The sequence below is a fragment of the Balaenoptera physalus genome, assembly GCF_965194825.1.
Source record: "Balaenoptera physalus genome assembly, chromosome: 20".
NCBI lineage: Eukaryota > Metazoa > Chordata > Mammalia > Artiodactyla > Balaenopteridae > Balaenoptera > Balaenoptera physalus.
The window spans coordinates 21,399,288-21,415,348 of NC_138901.1; the positions used below are offsets into that span (position 1 = coordinate 21,399,288).

Here is a 16,061-nt window from a genome sequence, read left to right on the forward strand (position 1 = left end):
TATTTATTAATAATAATTAAAATTCCATTTTACAGATGAGGGAACTGAGACTCAGCATTTCAGTAATTTTCCCAAGATATCACAGTTAGTAAGGAGCTGAGGTGGGATTTGAAGGCAGGTTTCTCTGATTCCAGAGGCCATAGTCAGTCACACTTCATTTAACTGTGTATTCCCACCATCTCCCTTGCTCTTTTTTATAACTTTATTTATTTATTTATTTTTGGCTGCGTTGGGTCTTCGTTGCTATGCCCAGGCTTCCTCCAGTTGCGGAAAGCAGGGGCCACTCCTTTTTGCGGTGCGCAGGCCTCTCATTGCGGTGGCTTCTCTTGTTGCGGAGCATGGGCTCTAGGCACGCGGGCTCTGTAGTTGCGGCTCGTGGGCTGTAGAGCGCAGCCTCAGTAGTTGTGGCGCACAGGCTTTGTTGCTCCATGGCATGTGGGATCTTCCTGGACCAGGGCTCGTGTCCCCTGCATTGGCAGGCGGATTCCCAACCACTGCGCCACAGGGAAGTCCCTCCCTTGCTCTTAACACAGAGGTGTGCCCAGGATAAAATGTAAATCAGATGACCTGCCTTTGCACTTAATCCAAATTGTTTCCTAACAACCCTCCCCAGCCCACTCCCACCCCCAACTAACTAACTAGTCTTTCAGTTTCTTCAGCTGGGACTTCCCTGGTGGTCCAGTAGTTAATACTCCACGCTTCCACTGCAGGAGTCACGGGTTTGATCCTTGGTGGCAGTGCAGCCAATAAATAAATAAATAAATAAATAAATACGCTCTTTAAAAAAATTTCTTCAACTGGACAACCACTTTCCTTCCCCAGGGCATTTGCCTGTGCTGCACCCATACCTTTGAAGGGTCTTCCCCTCACTCTTCCCAAGCTAACCCTTTTACACCCTTATAACTTGTCACTTCATCTGAGAGGCCTTTCATGGCCATTTGAACTAAAATAGACCCCTGGCATTCTCTATGTCAGTCATTTTTTCCCTAACATTTATCAAATTTTGCAGTTATGTTGTCAGTTTACTTTCTGGAGTCTTTCCCAAGTATTAAGTCCCAAGAGACCAGAGAACTTGAGTCTTGTTTACCTTTGATTTCCCAGAACTGTGCTGTTCAATACAGGAGCCATTAACCACATATGGTTACTGAGTACTGCAAATGTGGTTCCTCTGAACTGAGATGTGCAATAAGTGTAAAATTCATACTGGATTTCAAAGACTTGGTATGAGAAAAGAATGTACAAGATCTCATTAATATTTTTTATATTGATTGCATGGTGAAATGATAATATTTGGTTAAACTGGGTTAAATATATGATTAAAACTAATTTCACCTGTTTCACTTTTTAATGTGGCTGCTAGAAGATTTTAATTTACGTAAGTGACATTATTTTTAGCCTCTGAGACACTGCTGTCTCAGAGCCTAGTCCATTTTAGAGAGAAATAACCAATGTTAAGAGGCCGTATGAGGGGGCTTCCCTGGTGGCGCACTGGTTGAGAATCTGCCTGCCAATGCAGGGGACACGGGTTCGAGCCCTGGTCTGGGAAGCTCCCACATGCCGCGGAGCAACTAGGCCCGTGAGCCACAATTACTGAGCCTGCGCGTCTGGAGCCTGTGCTACGCAACAAGAGAGGCCGCGATAGTGAGAGGCCCGCGCACCGCGATGAAGAGTGGCCCCCGCTTGTCGCAACTGGAGAAAGCCCTCGCCCAGAAACGAAGACCCAACACAGCCATAAATAAATAAATGGCGGTGATATGAACATATCAAACTTTAAAAAAAAAGAGACCATATGAGTGGGTGAATTAAGAGTTAGAGTCTCTGCCTTCCATGAGAAAAATGGACACAGCATTGCCCTAGAAGTTAGGAGATCTGAGTTCTGGTCTTGGGTTTTCTGGAAACACGGTGTAGCCTTGGACAAGCACTACCGGCCTCCAGGCATCAATTTGCCCATCCATCAGGCAGTTGGTCACTGAGGTCTGGAAGTGTATGAGATTAAGTGGCTAAATGGCAGAGAAAGGTGGGGAAGCCTGGTGCAACAGGACTTGTCTTCTGTTAGGCTCCAGCCTAACACTAGAGCTTCGGCCAAGAGGAGGATGCGGCAGAAATCACAGACTAGACGCCCCAAACCTAGCGCGGGGACCGTCAAGCTTCCTCAGGCCGACGTCACTGGGGCGCGACGGCGTCATCGGTCGGGTCCCCGCTCGAGGCGGCAGCGGCTCCGAAGGTCCCTTCGGAGAAGGCGAGTGCCGGGATAACAGAGAAGCAAGTAATCCCCGAGTCTCTTTGAGCCTCAGATCTCACTAAACCACCCTTGGCCGCACTCTCTTTTATTTCACCCGTAGAACGCACAGGAACCGGGGGATAAGAATGTCCCGAGCCGAACCTCAGCGCGGCTGCGCAGCGCATGTGCGCATCCTCGCCGGGCTCCCGGCGATTGGCTGTGATGTAACTTCCGGCGTGAGAGGCGAAAGCCGGGAGGGCGAGCGAGAGAGGGAGCAGGCAGCACGCACAGGCAGCAGGCGGGCGGGCGGGCGAACGGACGGACGGCCGGCACGAAGGGAGGGAGCGAGAGAGCAGTGAGTGAGCCAGCGAGGGCGGCTGCGTCCCGAAAGCAGCCGACATTCCCGCCTGCCTCTGACGCCCTCCCCGGAGCCCACAGCGCCTCCGGTCTCCAGCGGAGCGGACACGGCCCGGCCCGGCCATGGCCTCGTTGCTGAAGGTGGATCAGGAAGTGAAGCTCAAGGTAACGGCACCAGCCTGGGCCTCCTTACTCCTCGCTTCGATCCCCGAGCAGTCTGACCGGCTACCCACTCCCCATGGCGTCTTTGTCTCCCTGGGGACACCAGCCCTGAGCTTCCGCTCGGCTCAGCCCAGCCCCCCACTCCCGGAACGGCATCGGGGGAGAGGATAATATGGGATGGCCTTCTGTACCCCGTCTAATAGTGGAGAGCCCGGGGAGACCTCCGCGGACACGTGGTGGACTTAAGTTCTTTAGGCCAGTGACAGCTGGAAGTCCCCCAGCCCAGCAGCGTCCCCGCCTCCGGGCGCTGTTGCTGCCCCTGCCCTTGGCATCATGCCTGCCTCGTAGACTGGGCCAGGTTTGGATGGTGGTTGACACGTTTGTGAGCTCACACCTCCCCCACCTACCTGTCTTTTGTCTGCTCTCAAAGTCAGACAGCTTCAGACACAGGGAGGGAGGGAGGGAAGACAGGCGGGTGCTGCCCTCAAGCCCGGCTTCCCTCTCCTGAGATGGAGAAATGGATCCTCAGAAAAAGAAAGTATTTGCAGTCTGGGGGCCTCTCAGCTTCTCATTACAATTACAAGGTGAGGGGAAGACAGTTGGATTTGGGTTTCCCCATCCTGCCCATACTTCTGTTGCCAGGTACTGACTTACTCTTAGTGAATTGCTTTCTTTATTAATTTTAGGTTGATTCTTTCAGGGAGCGGATCACAAGTGAGGTGAGTGAAATAAATAGAAAAATGAGTGTTGGTTAATAGTCGGGAGTTCCCTAGAGGAGAGATACCTGTAGAGACAGACCTTCCTCCCACAGTTACTAATTCGGTTGTATTTTCCCTCATCTTTAGGCAGAAGACTTGGTGGCAAATTTTTTCCCAAAGAAATTGTTAGAACTTGATAGTTTTTTGAAGGTGAGAGACGCTTTTCTTTTCCTCAGATTCCCCCATTTTTTTGCCCCCCGTCTTTCTGTCAAATGGGACAAATCATGTGTTAATTCTGTTTTGTTTTGTACTGTAAAGCGCTCTCATTTCTTGCCCTTTAAATGAAATACTTCTTTGTTCATCTTGAAAAAACTAATGTTTTGGGGGTGGGCTTCTCTCTTTCAGGAACCAATCCTAAACATCCATGACCTAACTCAGATCCACTCAGACATGAATCTCCCAGTCCCTGACCCCATTCTTCTCACCAATAGCCATGATGGACTGGACGGTGTAAGTGTCCTATATTTATCTTTGTGTTCGGAAGCAATAGGTTCTCTGTTCTTTATTCCCTGCTCAGTTTGAACATATACAGAGGGAACAGTGAGATTTGGATCTGGGAATGAGGATTCTTACAGATGTTATAACTAAAGTACACCCCCTTTAGATCCTGATTTTCATTTGTAGTATGAAGTGAATATGTTAATGCTACTCTGTTAGAGTGAGTTTAAAAATAGGACAGATAGCTGCAGGTTCCCTCAGGTGATCTGGTCTGTCCCCAGGGCTCTAGGCAAGACTTTTCTTACCCGTTTCAGTGTCTTGAGTGTTGTTATGGAATGAACAGTTCTTGCTGTGTAACTGCAGTCCTAGTCTTTTTGTATCTTTAGTGCCTAGTCTTTATCAGCTATATATCCACATTCTATTATAACAGTGATGACACTGTACTGTATTGTTCTTTGTCTGCATTACTGTCTCATTGATAGAACTTGCAATTCTGGAAAGCAGAAACTATCTTAATTATCTTTGTATCCCCAGCACCTAGCATTGTTCCTAGTACATAGCAGGTGCTAAATACATGTTTGTTGATTGAATATTGCATTTTTTTGTGGAGCCAGCGGATTTTTACTTATTCCCTTAATTATCGTAACTCTGCATTCAGTGCTTCATTTTTCCTGTTTTTTATAGTGTCCCCCCTGCCCAATTGCTCAATTTTTAAATTTTTAAAATTTATTTATTTGGCCATGTCGCACGGCTTGTGGGATCTTGGTTCCCCAACCAGGAATGGAACCCAGGCCTCTGGCAGTGAAAGTACCAAGCCCTAACCACTGGACCACCAGGGAATTCCCCCTAATTGCTTAATTTGTTATATTTCTTGAAAGGTTGGTCTTCCCAACTAGAGTTTAAGTTGCTTTGTGGCAAGAATCTTTTAAATTAATTAATTAATTAATTAATGGCTGTGTTGGGTCTTCGTTGCTGCACGCGGGCTTTCTTTAGTTGTGCCGAGCAGGGGCTACTCTTCTTTGCAGTGCACGGGCTTCTCATTGCGGTGGCTTCTTTTGTTGCAGAGCATGGGTTCTAGGCGTGTGGGCTTCAGTAGTTGTGGCACGTGGACTCAGTAGCTGTGACTCGCGGGCTCTAGAGTGCAGGAGTTGTGGTGCACAGGCTTAGTTGCTCCGTGGCATGTCGGATCTTCCCGGACCAGGGCTCGAACCCGTGTCCCCTGCATTAGCAGGCGGATTCTTAACCACTGCGTCATCAGGGAGGCCCCAAGAATCTTCTCTTAAAGCCTTGTATGTGCTTAGTAAATTGAGTGTAAATTAATAATGGGGTCGAGGAAGGGATTAAACTTGCTCGAAGCGTAGCTTATGATGGAGATGTAGGTGTCGAGCAGGCTAATTCCCATCTTTTTGTATCTTTAGCCCACTTACAAGAAGCGAAGATTGGATGAATGCGAAGAGGCCTTCCAGGGTGAGAGCTCCCTTCACTATACCCCACCCCAGTCTTTCCTGGCCTGCAGCCCTGAGATGCAGGATGAATCTTGTGTTCTCCTGGCCAGGAAGCAGGATCTGAATTTATTTCCCAGACGTTAGCATTCCCAAGTCCTCCAAGCATTGTCATTATTAAGCACTGTAAACCTAATTTTCCAGTTAATAGGGAGGGTTTGTCTTAGTGTGAACTGCCAAGGGAGAGAGGTTGGAGGTGGCTACACATCACAGATTTTTCACAGAAGTCACAGTTCCATATCATTTTTTCCTCTTCAGTAATATTGGTACATTAAGTCTATAGAGCATATTTTAATTTCCTTATTCTTCAGAGTTTTGGGATACTTTAGACACCCATTTGTTAATCCATGCGTTCTCTTTTTTTTATTTCGTTGGGGGTGTCAAGGTTTATAGATAGAGTTGTGACAGATAAAAGGCAGAGGTCATAGCATCTCATGGGTCTGGGAAAGAGAGAAAGGGGTGGAGTGCTATGTCCTGCCCTTCCATCCACATCATTTAACCTTCCTCATGTCCCTGCCAGGAACCAAGGTGTTTGTGATGCCCAATGGGATGCTAAAAAGCAACCAGCAGCTGGTGGACATTATTGAAAAAGTGAAGCCTGAGATCCGGCTGCTGATCGAGAAATGCAACACGGTGAGGCAGGGGCTGACCCCAAATAGCCTGGCTTGAACTATGCAAGATGATGGATATGGGGCTGGAGGCGTGGAGATGATGTGGGAATTGGAAGACTATCTTGGCTCCTGTGCTCCTGACATCTGGCCCCAGCAGCATGAATTGTATACTTCATGGCTTCAGTAGAAAAGGCCGAGGTCCTCATATGTATATTTTGGTCCCCTCACTCTCCAGGTCAAAATGTGGGTACAACTTCTGATTCCTAGGATAGAAGATGGGAACAACTTTGGGGTGTCCATTCAGGTAATGTGCTTGCATTAGAAACTGGAGAGGAAGGTTTGGGAGATAATCTCATCTCCCCTGCTTTTCTGTTTTCCCTTTCTCTTTGGTCTGCCTTGGGGTGATATGGAAGTGACTTTTGACTCAGTTGTTTTTTCAGGAGGAGACAGTTGCAGAACTAAGAACTGTTGAGAGTGAAGCTGCATCTTATCTGGACCAGATATCTAGGTAGGGCTGCTTGGGCTTGGCCCAGGAATTGGGGGCTGGTGAGGTGGTAAGCACTGTCCGGGGTCTCCTGCAGCTTCCTCCTCTTCTCTCTCCTTCCAGATATTATATTACAAGAGCCAAATTGGTTTCTAAAATAGCTAAATATCCCCATGTGGTAAGTAAGGGTTTTGTGGGCCGAGGGTGGAAGTGGTAGGACAGGGAGGAGTGACTGTTCCTGGGAAGAGTCTTGTGGGGACAGTCAGGCTGTGGGAACTAGCCTTTTCTCCGCCCCACTCTCAGGAGGACTATCGCCGCACCGTGACAGAGATTGATGAGAAAGAATATATCAGCCTTCGGCTCATCATATCAGAGCTAAGGAATCAATATGTAAGTAACCTTGGTCCCTGCCCACAGTTGCTCTGGCTTCTCTTAGTTCTGGTGACCATTTTCTTGCCACTCTCTGGGGGTTGAGATGGGGGGCGCGGGGCGGAGGTAAAATGAGTGGAACAAATTCTGCCCATTAGCCGAGTGTTGAGAGCTATGAGGTCATTGAAGGTATCTAGCTGGGCATCTCCCTTCTTTCTACCTGGATGAGAAGGGGCACAACATAGAATAGGGGTGAAGATGTAGACGTTAGAGTCAGGCTTAGGTTTAGAACCAATCCTACCTGTAATGTGTGGCCTTGGGCAAGTTTAACCTCAAACTTCAGTTTCTTCATCTCTAACACATTAAAGGACCCAGTGCAATTCTTGGTATGTTAAGTGCTCAGTAAATGTTATTTATTAGACTCTTGGGCCCTGGATATACCCAGGTGTGCCTGGGGTATAAGAGAGGTAGTAGGGCAGCCATGCTGAATTCCGATTCAGGTGAGTGAGATCCGGGTTACGTGAGTGATTGCTTGGGAGTTTGTGGCGGTGTCTTATTTTCCTCGTGAGGTAGGGGTACAGCAGACATGTGAGTCCCTGATCCCTCTTCTCCCAGGTCACTCTACATGACATGATCCTGAAAAATATCGAGAAGATCAAACGGCCCCGGAGCAGCAATGCAGAGACACTGTACTGAGGCCAGGGCCAGGGCCAGGGGACTCTGTGAGTCTGGCTCAAGACCGACATTGCCTTGGTTTGTTACATGACTATCGTGATGGGGAAACTGGCTGGAAGTAGTAATCACACCTCTCTCTGTTTTTAGTTAGAGTCTAATGAAACTCTCATGTAGTTCTGTGACGTGTTTACCTCTTTTTTCAGGCCTCAGGAACTCTTCTATTTCCTTCCCTAATACCCCACGCCCCCCTGTCCTAATTTCTGGAGACCTCCAGGTTTGTGTGCACAGGATGTTGGCACAAGAATACTTGTGTTTTTTCTCCCTGGCTCCCTCCTGTGTCTTGGGCTTTGTATTTTCTTCCTCTTGATGATTAGTTGGTTAGAAGCTGAGGGAACTGGAAGGAGAGTGCTAGGTGTTTTGTAGGAACTGGGGCGGGGTGGGGGGGACCAGCTCCTTTCTTCCTGATGGGAGGTTAGTGTCCCTTGACACTGTGGGACGTTGCATCCTCCCTGCCACAGTTGCCCTGGTGATGACTTTGGGTACACCTTAGACCTTCTGCCAAGTCCCTAGCTGCTTTAGATGTTTTTATAACTAGGATTATCACATACACATATGTGCGTGATATACACACACGTACACACATGCAGCACACACATGCCTTCCTACTCTGTTACTTGATGCCCTCCCCTCCCCCCAGCCCTGCCCACCCCCCAAACCCTGTCTCTGTCACACACACACACACACACACACACACACACACACACACACACACACACACACACACACACACACACACACACACACACACACACACACACACACACACACACACACACACACACACACACACACACACACACACACACACACACACCCCCTGTTCAGAAGGTGTTAGGTGTCTTAGTCCTCATCCACCAGGGCCCATTGTCTCCTGATATTGTAGCCTCTTGGTGCCCGAGGCTGGTGAGTTGGAGGACAACTGAGAGATGAGAAGCAGAGATGAGAAGCAGGGGTAGTGGGTTCCCCTTCCTCTGTGACTCGGGTCCTTTGGGGCGGGGCATTTTTGCAAAGGCTGGTCCTCTGAATCCCGGTTTCCTCTTCCCAGGCCAGTTGTAAATTGGGGTGGGGGTGTCTGCAGCTGTGAGGCCAGATGCTGCTGCTCCTACTGGGTTTTCCCTTTGGGAAAAATGTTTTCTTATTTATAGTTTTGTGCTTCCAGGGAAAGCGGTCACTTGTGTGTATATGTGTGTGCATGCACACATATGCATGTACACATTGTGTGTATGTGGAAATCTGCTGGGCAAGTCAAAACCATAGAAGAGTTGCCTCTTATCAAATCTTCCAGAGGTGTCACTTGTTACAGCTTTTGTGTTAACCCTCATCAACCCCCACTTTTATTCTACCACTACTGGAGAGTCTGCTGGTGATTCTCTGTGTCTGTTTCTGACTTTTATTCTACCCCCGTCTCTGTCTTCCAACCCCCAATCATATTTCCATCTGGATGCATCATTTTTCCTCCCAGTATGCTATAGAGAAGGAGTTAGGATGCTGTCTTCCCATGAATAGTACTCAGTAACAAACCAATTGCATTTTAGTTGGGCAATGCCCCTACCCACCCTCAGACCCCTTCCAGCTAAAACTGTTCCGTCCTCCCACCATGTGTTTCTCAGTTTCCCTTTTTGTTTGTTGGATTGTTCCCATGTCCCTCCTCCTCACCTTACCACCCTTGGATCGTAATGTAAAATTCTTTTACCATGTCAAGAAATTATTAAAAATACAGGTACTTTGACCTCTTTCTAAAGCTGCAGACCCTGGTGCGATGCTCTGATGGCCAGGGACATACCCACACTTACGTGTGTGCACATTGGGACACCCACCTCCGCATATACCTCCAGCCACCCTGTTGGGTGTCTTTATACCAACTGAGCTGCCTCTTTTCTCTGGAATAATGGAAAGGCTGAGGCTTCTGCCTACCAAGAGGCAAGGGTGGGTCCTTCATTTGTCTTCAGTCTGAATTAAATGAAAGATAGCTCTTCCCAAACCTAAGCTGCCTTCTACCCTCACAAGATCCCAGCTCCTTCCTTCCTGCCTTCCTTCCTTCCCCAGTGATACCCATGAACTGCCAGTAGAGGTTGCTCTAGTTCCGTGTGTGGGGAATTACCTGGTTCAAGGCACACCCGACCCCGTCATTTTCTTTGCTCTATACTAAAAGTTCCATCTGAATAATGTCTTACGTTTCTTGCGGAGATGCCAGGGACTTCTGGTTTTTGGTTTTCAAATGAATTGGAGGGCTATCTAGGACCTTAGCTCCCTCTGAAATAAAGTTTCCTTAACTTCCACCTTGCAGAGTAGCATTTTGGTATCCAATGATCTGGTATCTGTTGTCTCTGCAAAAAAAGATTTAAGGTCTTGAACAACGGAGGAACATCTGCTCAATTCTGTTTCAGAGATCAGTACGAGTAGCTGACAATTTTTGAATGCCTACCCCGCGTCAGACTGTTAAGCACTTTACATGCCTGATCGCACTTACTCTCCATGAATCTGTAGGGTAGTTTTATCCCTTCTTTATAGGTGAGGACACTGAGACTTATGATAAGTAACTCCCCTCAGGTCACACAGCTTAGGGACCTGCGATTGGTGTACAAATCTGACTGCTGCGCCCAGGCCTTCACCACTCCTTTCTCACCAATTAGATGGTAGAGGCCTGAGACTACAGATCAAGGGCTTGGTCTTAGGCATCTGGCAGAACACGGTGCTTACTGCTGAACTGGGCAGTGGATCCTGGAAATACTGGGGGGGGGAGTGCCTGCCAGGAGGTAGGAAAGTGGACAGTTAGAGTGGTTGCATATAGTACAGAGTGGTTGCATATAGTACATGGGGCTTGATTGGGTGTCTGAGATTTGCATTCTTCCTCAGATCCATTCTGGGTGGAAGGTAGAGTTTAGTGTATATACAAATGCCCTCTAATCTGGTCTAAATGCTGGAGATCGGTAGTGGGTACTGACCGTGCTGCCGGGAGGAGTTCAGGGATGGGGAGAGGCTATGCACGTGGAAGTGGTACCTTGAGCCAAACCACAGAACAGAAAATTGGAGCAGAATTATATAAATCAAGGTCAGAAATTTCCCGTCCAGCCCACAGGGTGGAGTTTTCACTGTTCCGATCCATCCTACTGAATATAAACCCTGACTTGATGTCAGTAGCTTGAAGGAGCAGCTGGTGGGACTCTCATTTCGGCTCTCGGCGTTCACCATGAATCTCAAGGTAGTCCTCGTGTTCCTGGCACTGTCCCTCATTACCGTCTTTGCCCTGGCCTATGTCTTGCTGACCAGCCAAGGTAGCTCCAGCCAGCCTCCCCGCTGCCCCTCTGTATCCTACAGTACCCAGCCCTGGACACACCCTGGCCAGAGCCAGCTGTTTGCAGACCTGAGCCGAGAAGAGCTGACGGCTGTGATGAGCTTTCTGACCCAGAAGCTGGGGCCAGGCCTGGTGGATGCAGCTCAGGCCCACCCCTTCGACAACTGCGTCTTCTCAGTGGAGCTGCAGCTGCCCCCCAAGGCTGCAGCCCTGGCCTACCTGGACAGGGGGAGCCCCCCGCCTGCCCGGGAAGCACTGGCCATCGTTTTCTTTGGTGGACAACCCCAGCCCAATGTGACTGAGCTGGTAGTGGGGCCGCTGCCGCACCCCTCCTACCTGCGGGATGTGACTGTGGAGCGTCACGGGGGCCCCCTGCCCTATCACCGACGCCCCGTGCTGGGAACTGAGTCTGCCCAGATGTGGAAGCATTTGAAAGAGGTGGAGCTCCCCAAGGCACCAGTCTTCCTGGCTTCTGTCTTCAACTACAGTGGCTCCACTTTGGCAGCTCTGCACGCCACCCCTCGTGGCTTGCGCTCAGGGGACCGTGCCACCTGGATAGCCCTCTACCATAACATCTCAGGTGTTGGGATTTTCCTTCACCCTGTGGGGCTCGAGCTACTGCTGGACCACAGGGCCCTGGACCCTGCCCGCTGGGCTGTCCAGCAGGTCTTCTACCTTGGCCGCTACTATGCAGACTTGGGTCAGTTGGAATGGGAGTTTAAGGCTGGCCGGCTGGAAGCGGTTAGGGTTCCTCTACCCCTGCCAGTTGGGGCCTCATCGCTGCGATCGCGGGTCTCCCCAGGTCCTCTTCCCCCTCTTCAGTTCTCACCTCAGGGCTCCCGGTACAGTGTGCAAGGGAACCTAGTGGCGTCCTCCCTTTGGACCTTTACCTTTGGCCATGGGGTGTTCAGTGGCATGAGGATTTTTGATGTTCGGTTCAAGGGTGAGCGAGTGGCCTATGAAGTCAGTGTCCAGGAGTGTGTGTCTATCTATGGTGCCGATTCACCCAAGACAATGATGACCCGATACCTGGATAGCAGCTATGGACTTGGCCTTCACAGCCGGGGCTTGGTGCGGGGAGTGGACTGCCCCTATCAGTCTACCATGGTGGACATCCACGTATTAGTGGGCAAAGGGGCAGTCCAGCTGCTCCCGGGGGCTGTGTGTGTGTTTGAGGAGGCCCAGGGACTACCCCTCCGCAGGCACCACAATCACCTTCAGAGTCATTTCTATGGTGGTTTGGCTGGCTCGGCCCTTATAGTCAGGTCCGTGTCCTCTGTAGGCAACTATGACTACATTTGGGACTTTGTATTGCACCCAAATGGGGCGCTTGAAGGGCGGGTCCATGCCACGGGCTACATCAACACAGCTTTCCTGAGCGGGGGCGAGGAGAGCCTCCTCTTTGGGAACCGCGTTGGGGAGCGAGTGCTGGGGGCGGTGCACACGCATGCCTTCCACTTCAAGCTGGACCTGGATGTGGCAGGTGAGTGCCCAGGGAATGAGGATTGAGAGTTGGGGTGGGCCAGAGGGAAGGGAGACCCGCACATCAAGCCAGAAGAGGCAAGGGTGGCATTCCAGCACCACAATTTATTGTGGTAACAACAGGGACTGATCTGAGTGTATTCAACTGCAGTCAGCCTAAGTACTGGGCTTACTGAGTATTTGGCAAAAGGTAGAGAGGGTTCCCCCGCCCAGCCCCTCTGACCCGCTGCAATTGTGAAACCAAACGCAATGGCTGCGCTGTACTAGCTGGCTGCCTTAGCCTGTCTGTGGGTGGTGAACTTGCCCTGCCTGTCTGAGGCTGGACACGGCTGGAGTTGGGGCTCTGAGTTCTTCCTAATTATGAGAGTCGGTGGAGGTGGGGAAAGCAGGGGCCTGAACAGAGATAGGAAGTAGTCTGTCTAAAGAGCTTCTCAGAGTGGAGGTGGTCCTGGGGCCTGAGAAAAGGAGGTGCTAGCTGGGGGCTGCTCCACAGGATTTCAGACAACTGAGGATACAAGACAGGGGCCCCATCCGCCTCCTGGGGAGGACCATCCCATTCCTGCCAGCACATGTCATCACAGTGGGCTCTGGTGACATGGCAGGCATGCAATAGGCTTGCTGCAAGTGTAGAGAGGGATTTCTCAAGTAGGGCTCTAAGCACAAAGGGGACTTAAAGCTCCTGACAGGTTTTTGTCCAGGACAGAAAATAATTAACTTATCAAGTTAGACTATTAGGCCCAGAAAGAAAATTAGGAATCCATCAGACCCTCTCCATTTTACAGTTAACGGAAACTAAGGAGGGTGGGGGGAGATGGGTCAGGAAGTGGCTGCCCAAGTATAATGCACTGTAACTCAGCATATTTCTTGTGAAACATTTCCATATTCTCTTGAGTATAAAGATGGCGTGTGTGTGCCTCTGTGTGTGTGCGCTGTGCGGGTGGAGGGGAGAGAGCTAAGAAAACAGCATGATTGAAATGCTATTTTAAATCATGCATTTTAACTAGGTTATTCTTTGACATATTTGGAATATGACTATTTTCTGATTTGAAGTTTTCTTTCCAGCATTTTGGCATTGAAGAGCCTTGTCTTAGGACATAAAATCAAATAGCATTTATTGGACCAGCGTGCAGCACAGGCTGGTGCTGTGGGCCAGAGAGTCTGTGTCAGGCCCCTGCACACAGGACAACCGGCAGGGGCACTGGCTTCAGGAGAGTTCCCTGTGTGCCAGCACATTCATATGAGTCATGCCAAAAGGACCTAGCAGTCCGAACCTGCAGAAAGAGTATAAGTGTTCCAGGGATCTCCCAGACAATTTAAAGATATAAATCTACTTCCTTTGTAAAAAAGACAAAGTGGTACCTGCCATATTGAGAAAAAAATCAAAGTCTCAGAGCCAGGAGGAGTATGCAGGGCACCACGGAAGGGGATTGGGTTTTTCCAGCCGGCTTCTCCAAGACAAATATCCCTTTCATAGTTAGAAGAATGTTATTAGCCACCTGTGTGTGCTTTTCCATTTATAGAGCTCAGCCACAGAACAGCTTTTCTTATGCACATTGTAGCTATTCACCAAGTGAGAAATCAGAGAAGCAAATAATTGGTCCAAAGTCTATTGGGTAGACCAGTGCCAATAGAACTTTCTGCAATGATGGAATGTTATATGTCTGTCTTGTCCAATATGTTAGCCACTAGCCACGTGTAGCTATTGAGCACTTGGAATGTAGCTAGTGTGACTGAGGAACTGAATTTTTAAATTGAAAGAGCCACTTGTGACCGGTGGTAACTGTTGGACAAGGCAGGTTCAAAGAAGGCGGGCTAGCCTTCAAGTCCAGACCCGGCTCCCAGCGCAGAGTGGTCTCTGATGAGCTCTGCTGCCCTTTGTCAGGCCAGTGCAGGGGGCATCACGGAGAAAACAAGGGACCTGTCTCACCTGCTGTGGAACTCCTCTCCCTCCCCTCACCCTGGCAGGGCTGAAAAACTGGGTGGTAGCTGAAGATGCGGTGTTTAAACCTGTGGCAGCCCCTTGGAGTCCGGAGCACCAACTGCAGCGCCCACAGCTGACTCGGCAGGTCCTGGGAAGGGAGGACCTGACAGCTTTTTTCTTGGGGAACCCCCTTCCCCGCTACCTTTACTTGGCTAGCAACCAGACTAATTCCTGGGGTCACCAGCGCGGGTACCGAATCCAGATCCACAGCCCTCTTGGCATACACATGCCCCTGGACAGCGACATGGAGAGGGCCCTCAGCTGGGGGAGGTGAGGAGGGCCCTGGGCACTGGGTGGTAGGGAAGGACTGGTCCCCTTCCCATCCCAGCTCTCGAAGATCCCAACTCACTAACCTCGATCATTCACCCCTGGACCTCTTCTCAGATCCAAGTAGATATGGGACGGGAATGGTCTCACACAGAACCTGATCCAAAGGACTTCTGGGCTGGTAAAGGCCCTTGACGTTTTCTGACACCACCTTCCTACAACATTCCTGGTCAGATACCAGCTTGTGGTGACCCGGAGGAAGGAGGAGGAGTCACAGAGCAGCAGCATCTATTACCAGAATGACATCTGGACACCCACTACGGCCTTTGCTGACTTCATCAACAATGAGACCCTCTTAGGAGAGGTTGGTAGCCCTAGGGGCAGAGGAAAGGAGCTCCCCTAAGCCTGGTGTCTTGGCTGCCCGGCCCCTGGCTGTAGGATGGAGGGAATGGTAGGTTTGCAGTTCTTCGATTAGGGGCCCGGGAGTTCCCTGACGACCAGCATGGGTCATCCCTCCTGGCGGTGAGATTAGCGCTGGGACCACCCTACAGCTTCTCACGTGGACCACCACGCCTGTTATTTGTGCCTGTGGCTGGGCAGAGGTGGAAGCAGGGCTGAGACTGGAGATTGGGGATTGTGGCTGGGGGGGGGGGTTCTCTGGGTCTCGCCTCCAAAGTCTCCAGCTCTTCCTCTTCCTGCAGGACCTGGTGGCTTGGGTTACAGCCAGCTTCCTGCACATCCCCCACGCCGAGGATGTCCCCAACACAGTGACTCTGGGGAACAGAGTTGGCTTCTTGCTCCGACCCTATAACTTCTTTGATGAGGACCCCTCCATCTTCTCCCCTGGCAGCGTCTACTTTGAGAAGGGCCAGGATGCTGGGCTCTGCAGTGTCAATCATGTGGCCTGCATCCCCCACCTGGCGGCCTGTGTGCCGGACCTGCCCCCTTTCTCTTACCAAGACTTGTAGCGCTGAGTGTGTGGTGGGACATGGGCGGGGCAGAGAGGGGGTGCCGAGACATGTACCTTCCTCTGTGTTCCCACTTTCTGCTCCCCTGACGCTCGACCCTTGGGAAACCACCTCCTACCACATAAACCCCCATATATCCTTTGGTTAATTCTTATTTCCAGATCATTTTTTAAAAATGATGAATTTATACAAATGGCATTGTTATTAAAATACTCAAGCAAAAACACCACAAATCCTACCACTCAGAAACAGCTAGCATTCACATTTGGTGAATGTTATACCAGACATTTCTTTAATGCATGTGCATTGAAATGGAAGAATAGATAGAATTTTGTAAAAACTGATGGTGTGTGTAATTTATAATAAAAAGTATTACAAGACTTTTACTTGAATTTCTTCTCTTTGACTTTTGAAGTATCTAGAATCCCCCA

At 49.9% G+C, this 16,061-nt stretch overlaps 2 protein-coding genes across 5 annotated transcripts; both read left to right on the forward strand.

Moving 5' to 3' along the window:
* The first annotated feature begins 2,376 nt into the window (after window positions 1–2,376).
* Window positions 2,377–7,759, forward strand: PSME3 (proteasome activator subunit 3). Its single transcript, XM_082441554.1, has 11 exons — window positions 2,377–2,743; window positions 3,427–3,459; window positions 3,586–3,648; window positions 3,844–3,948; window positions 5,355–5,403; window positions 5,959–6,071; window positions 6,285–6,353; window positions 6,490–6,557; window positions 6,657–6,711; window positions 6,837–6,923; window positions 7,518–7,759. The coding sequence occupies exons 1-11, from the start codon at window positions 2,702–2,704 to the stop codon at window positions 7,596–7,598; spliced, it is 765 nt and encodes a 254-aa protein (XP_082297680.1). The 5' UTR covers window positions 2,377–2,701; the 3' UTR covers window positions 7,599–7,759.
* A 3,068-nt stretch (window positions 7,760–10,827) lies between these two features.
* On the forward strand, window positions 10,828–16,011 carry AOC2 (amine oxidase copper containing 2; the record flags this gene model as incomplete). 4 transcript variants are annotated; one of them, XM_082441547.1, is made up of 4 exons in its annotated part: window positions 10,828–12,415; window positions 14,380–14,665; window positions 14,897–15,026; window positions 15,364–16,011. In XM_082441547.1, 4 exons carry the CDS (start codon window positions 10,828–10,830, stop codon window positions 15,628–15,630), a joined length of 2,271 nt encoding a protein of 756 aa, XP_082297673.1. In that variant the 3' UTR covers window positions 15,631–16,011. The 4 variants fall into 4 exon arrangements, with proteins under 4 accessions (XP_082297673.1, XP_082297674.1, XP_082297675.1 ...); XM_082441548.1 differs by having other exon boundaries at window positions 14,380–14,476; XM_082441549.1 differs by having other exon boundaries at window positions 14,897–15,113; window positions 15,364–15,495.
* Between the last annotated feature and the right edge of the window lie 50 nt (window positions 16,012–16,061).

Bases quoted from the DNA above. Each gene is read 5' to 3' on its own strand.
- PSME3 (XM_082441554.1), top strand. From the start codon at position 2,702: ATGGCCTCGTTGCTGAAGGTGGATCAGGAAGTGAAGCTCAAG. The intron at 3,460-3,585 runs GTGAGTGAAATA...CCTCATCTTTAG, and splicing joins GGGAGCGGATCACAAGTGAG to GCAGAAGACTTGGTGGCAAA. The intron at 6,558-6,656 runs GTAGGGCTGCTT...CTCTCCTTCCAG, and splicing joins TATCTGGACCAGATATCTAG to ATATTATATTACAAGAGCCA.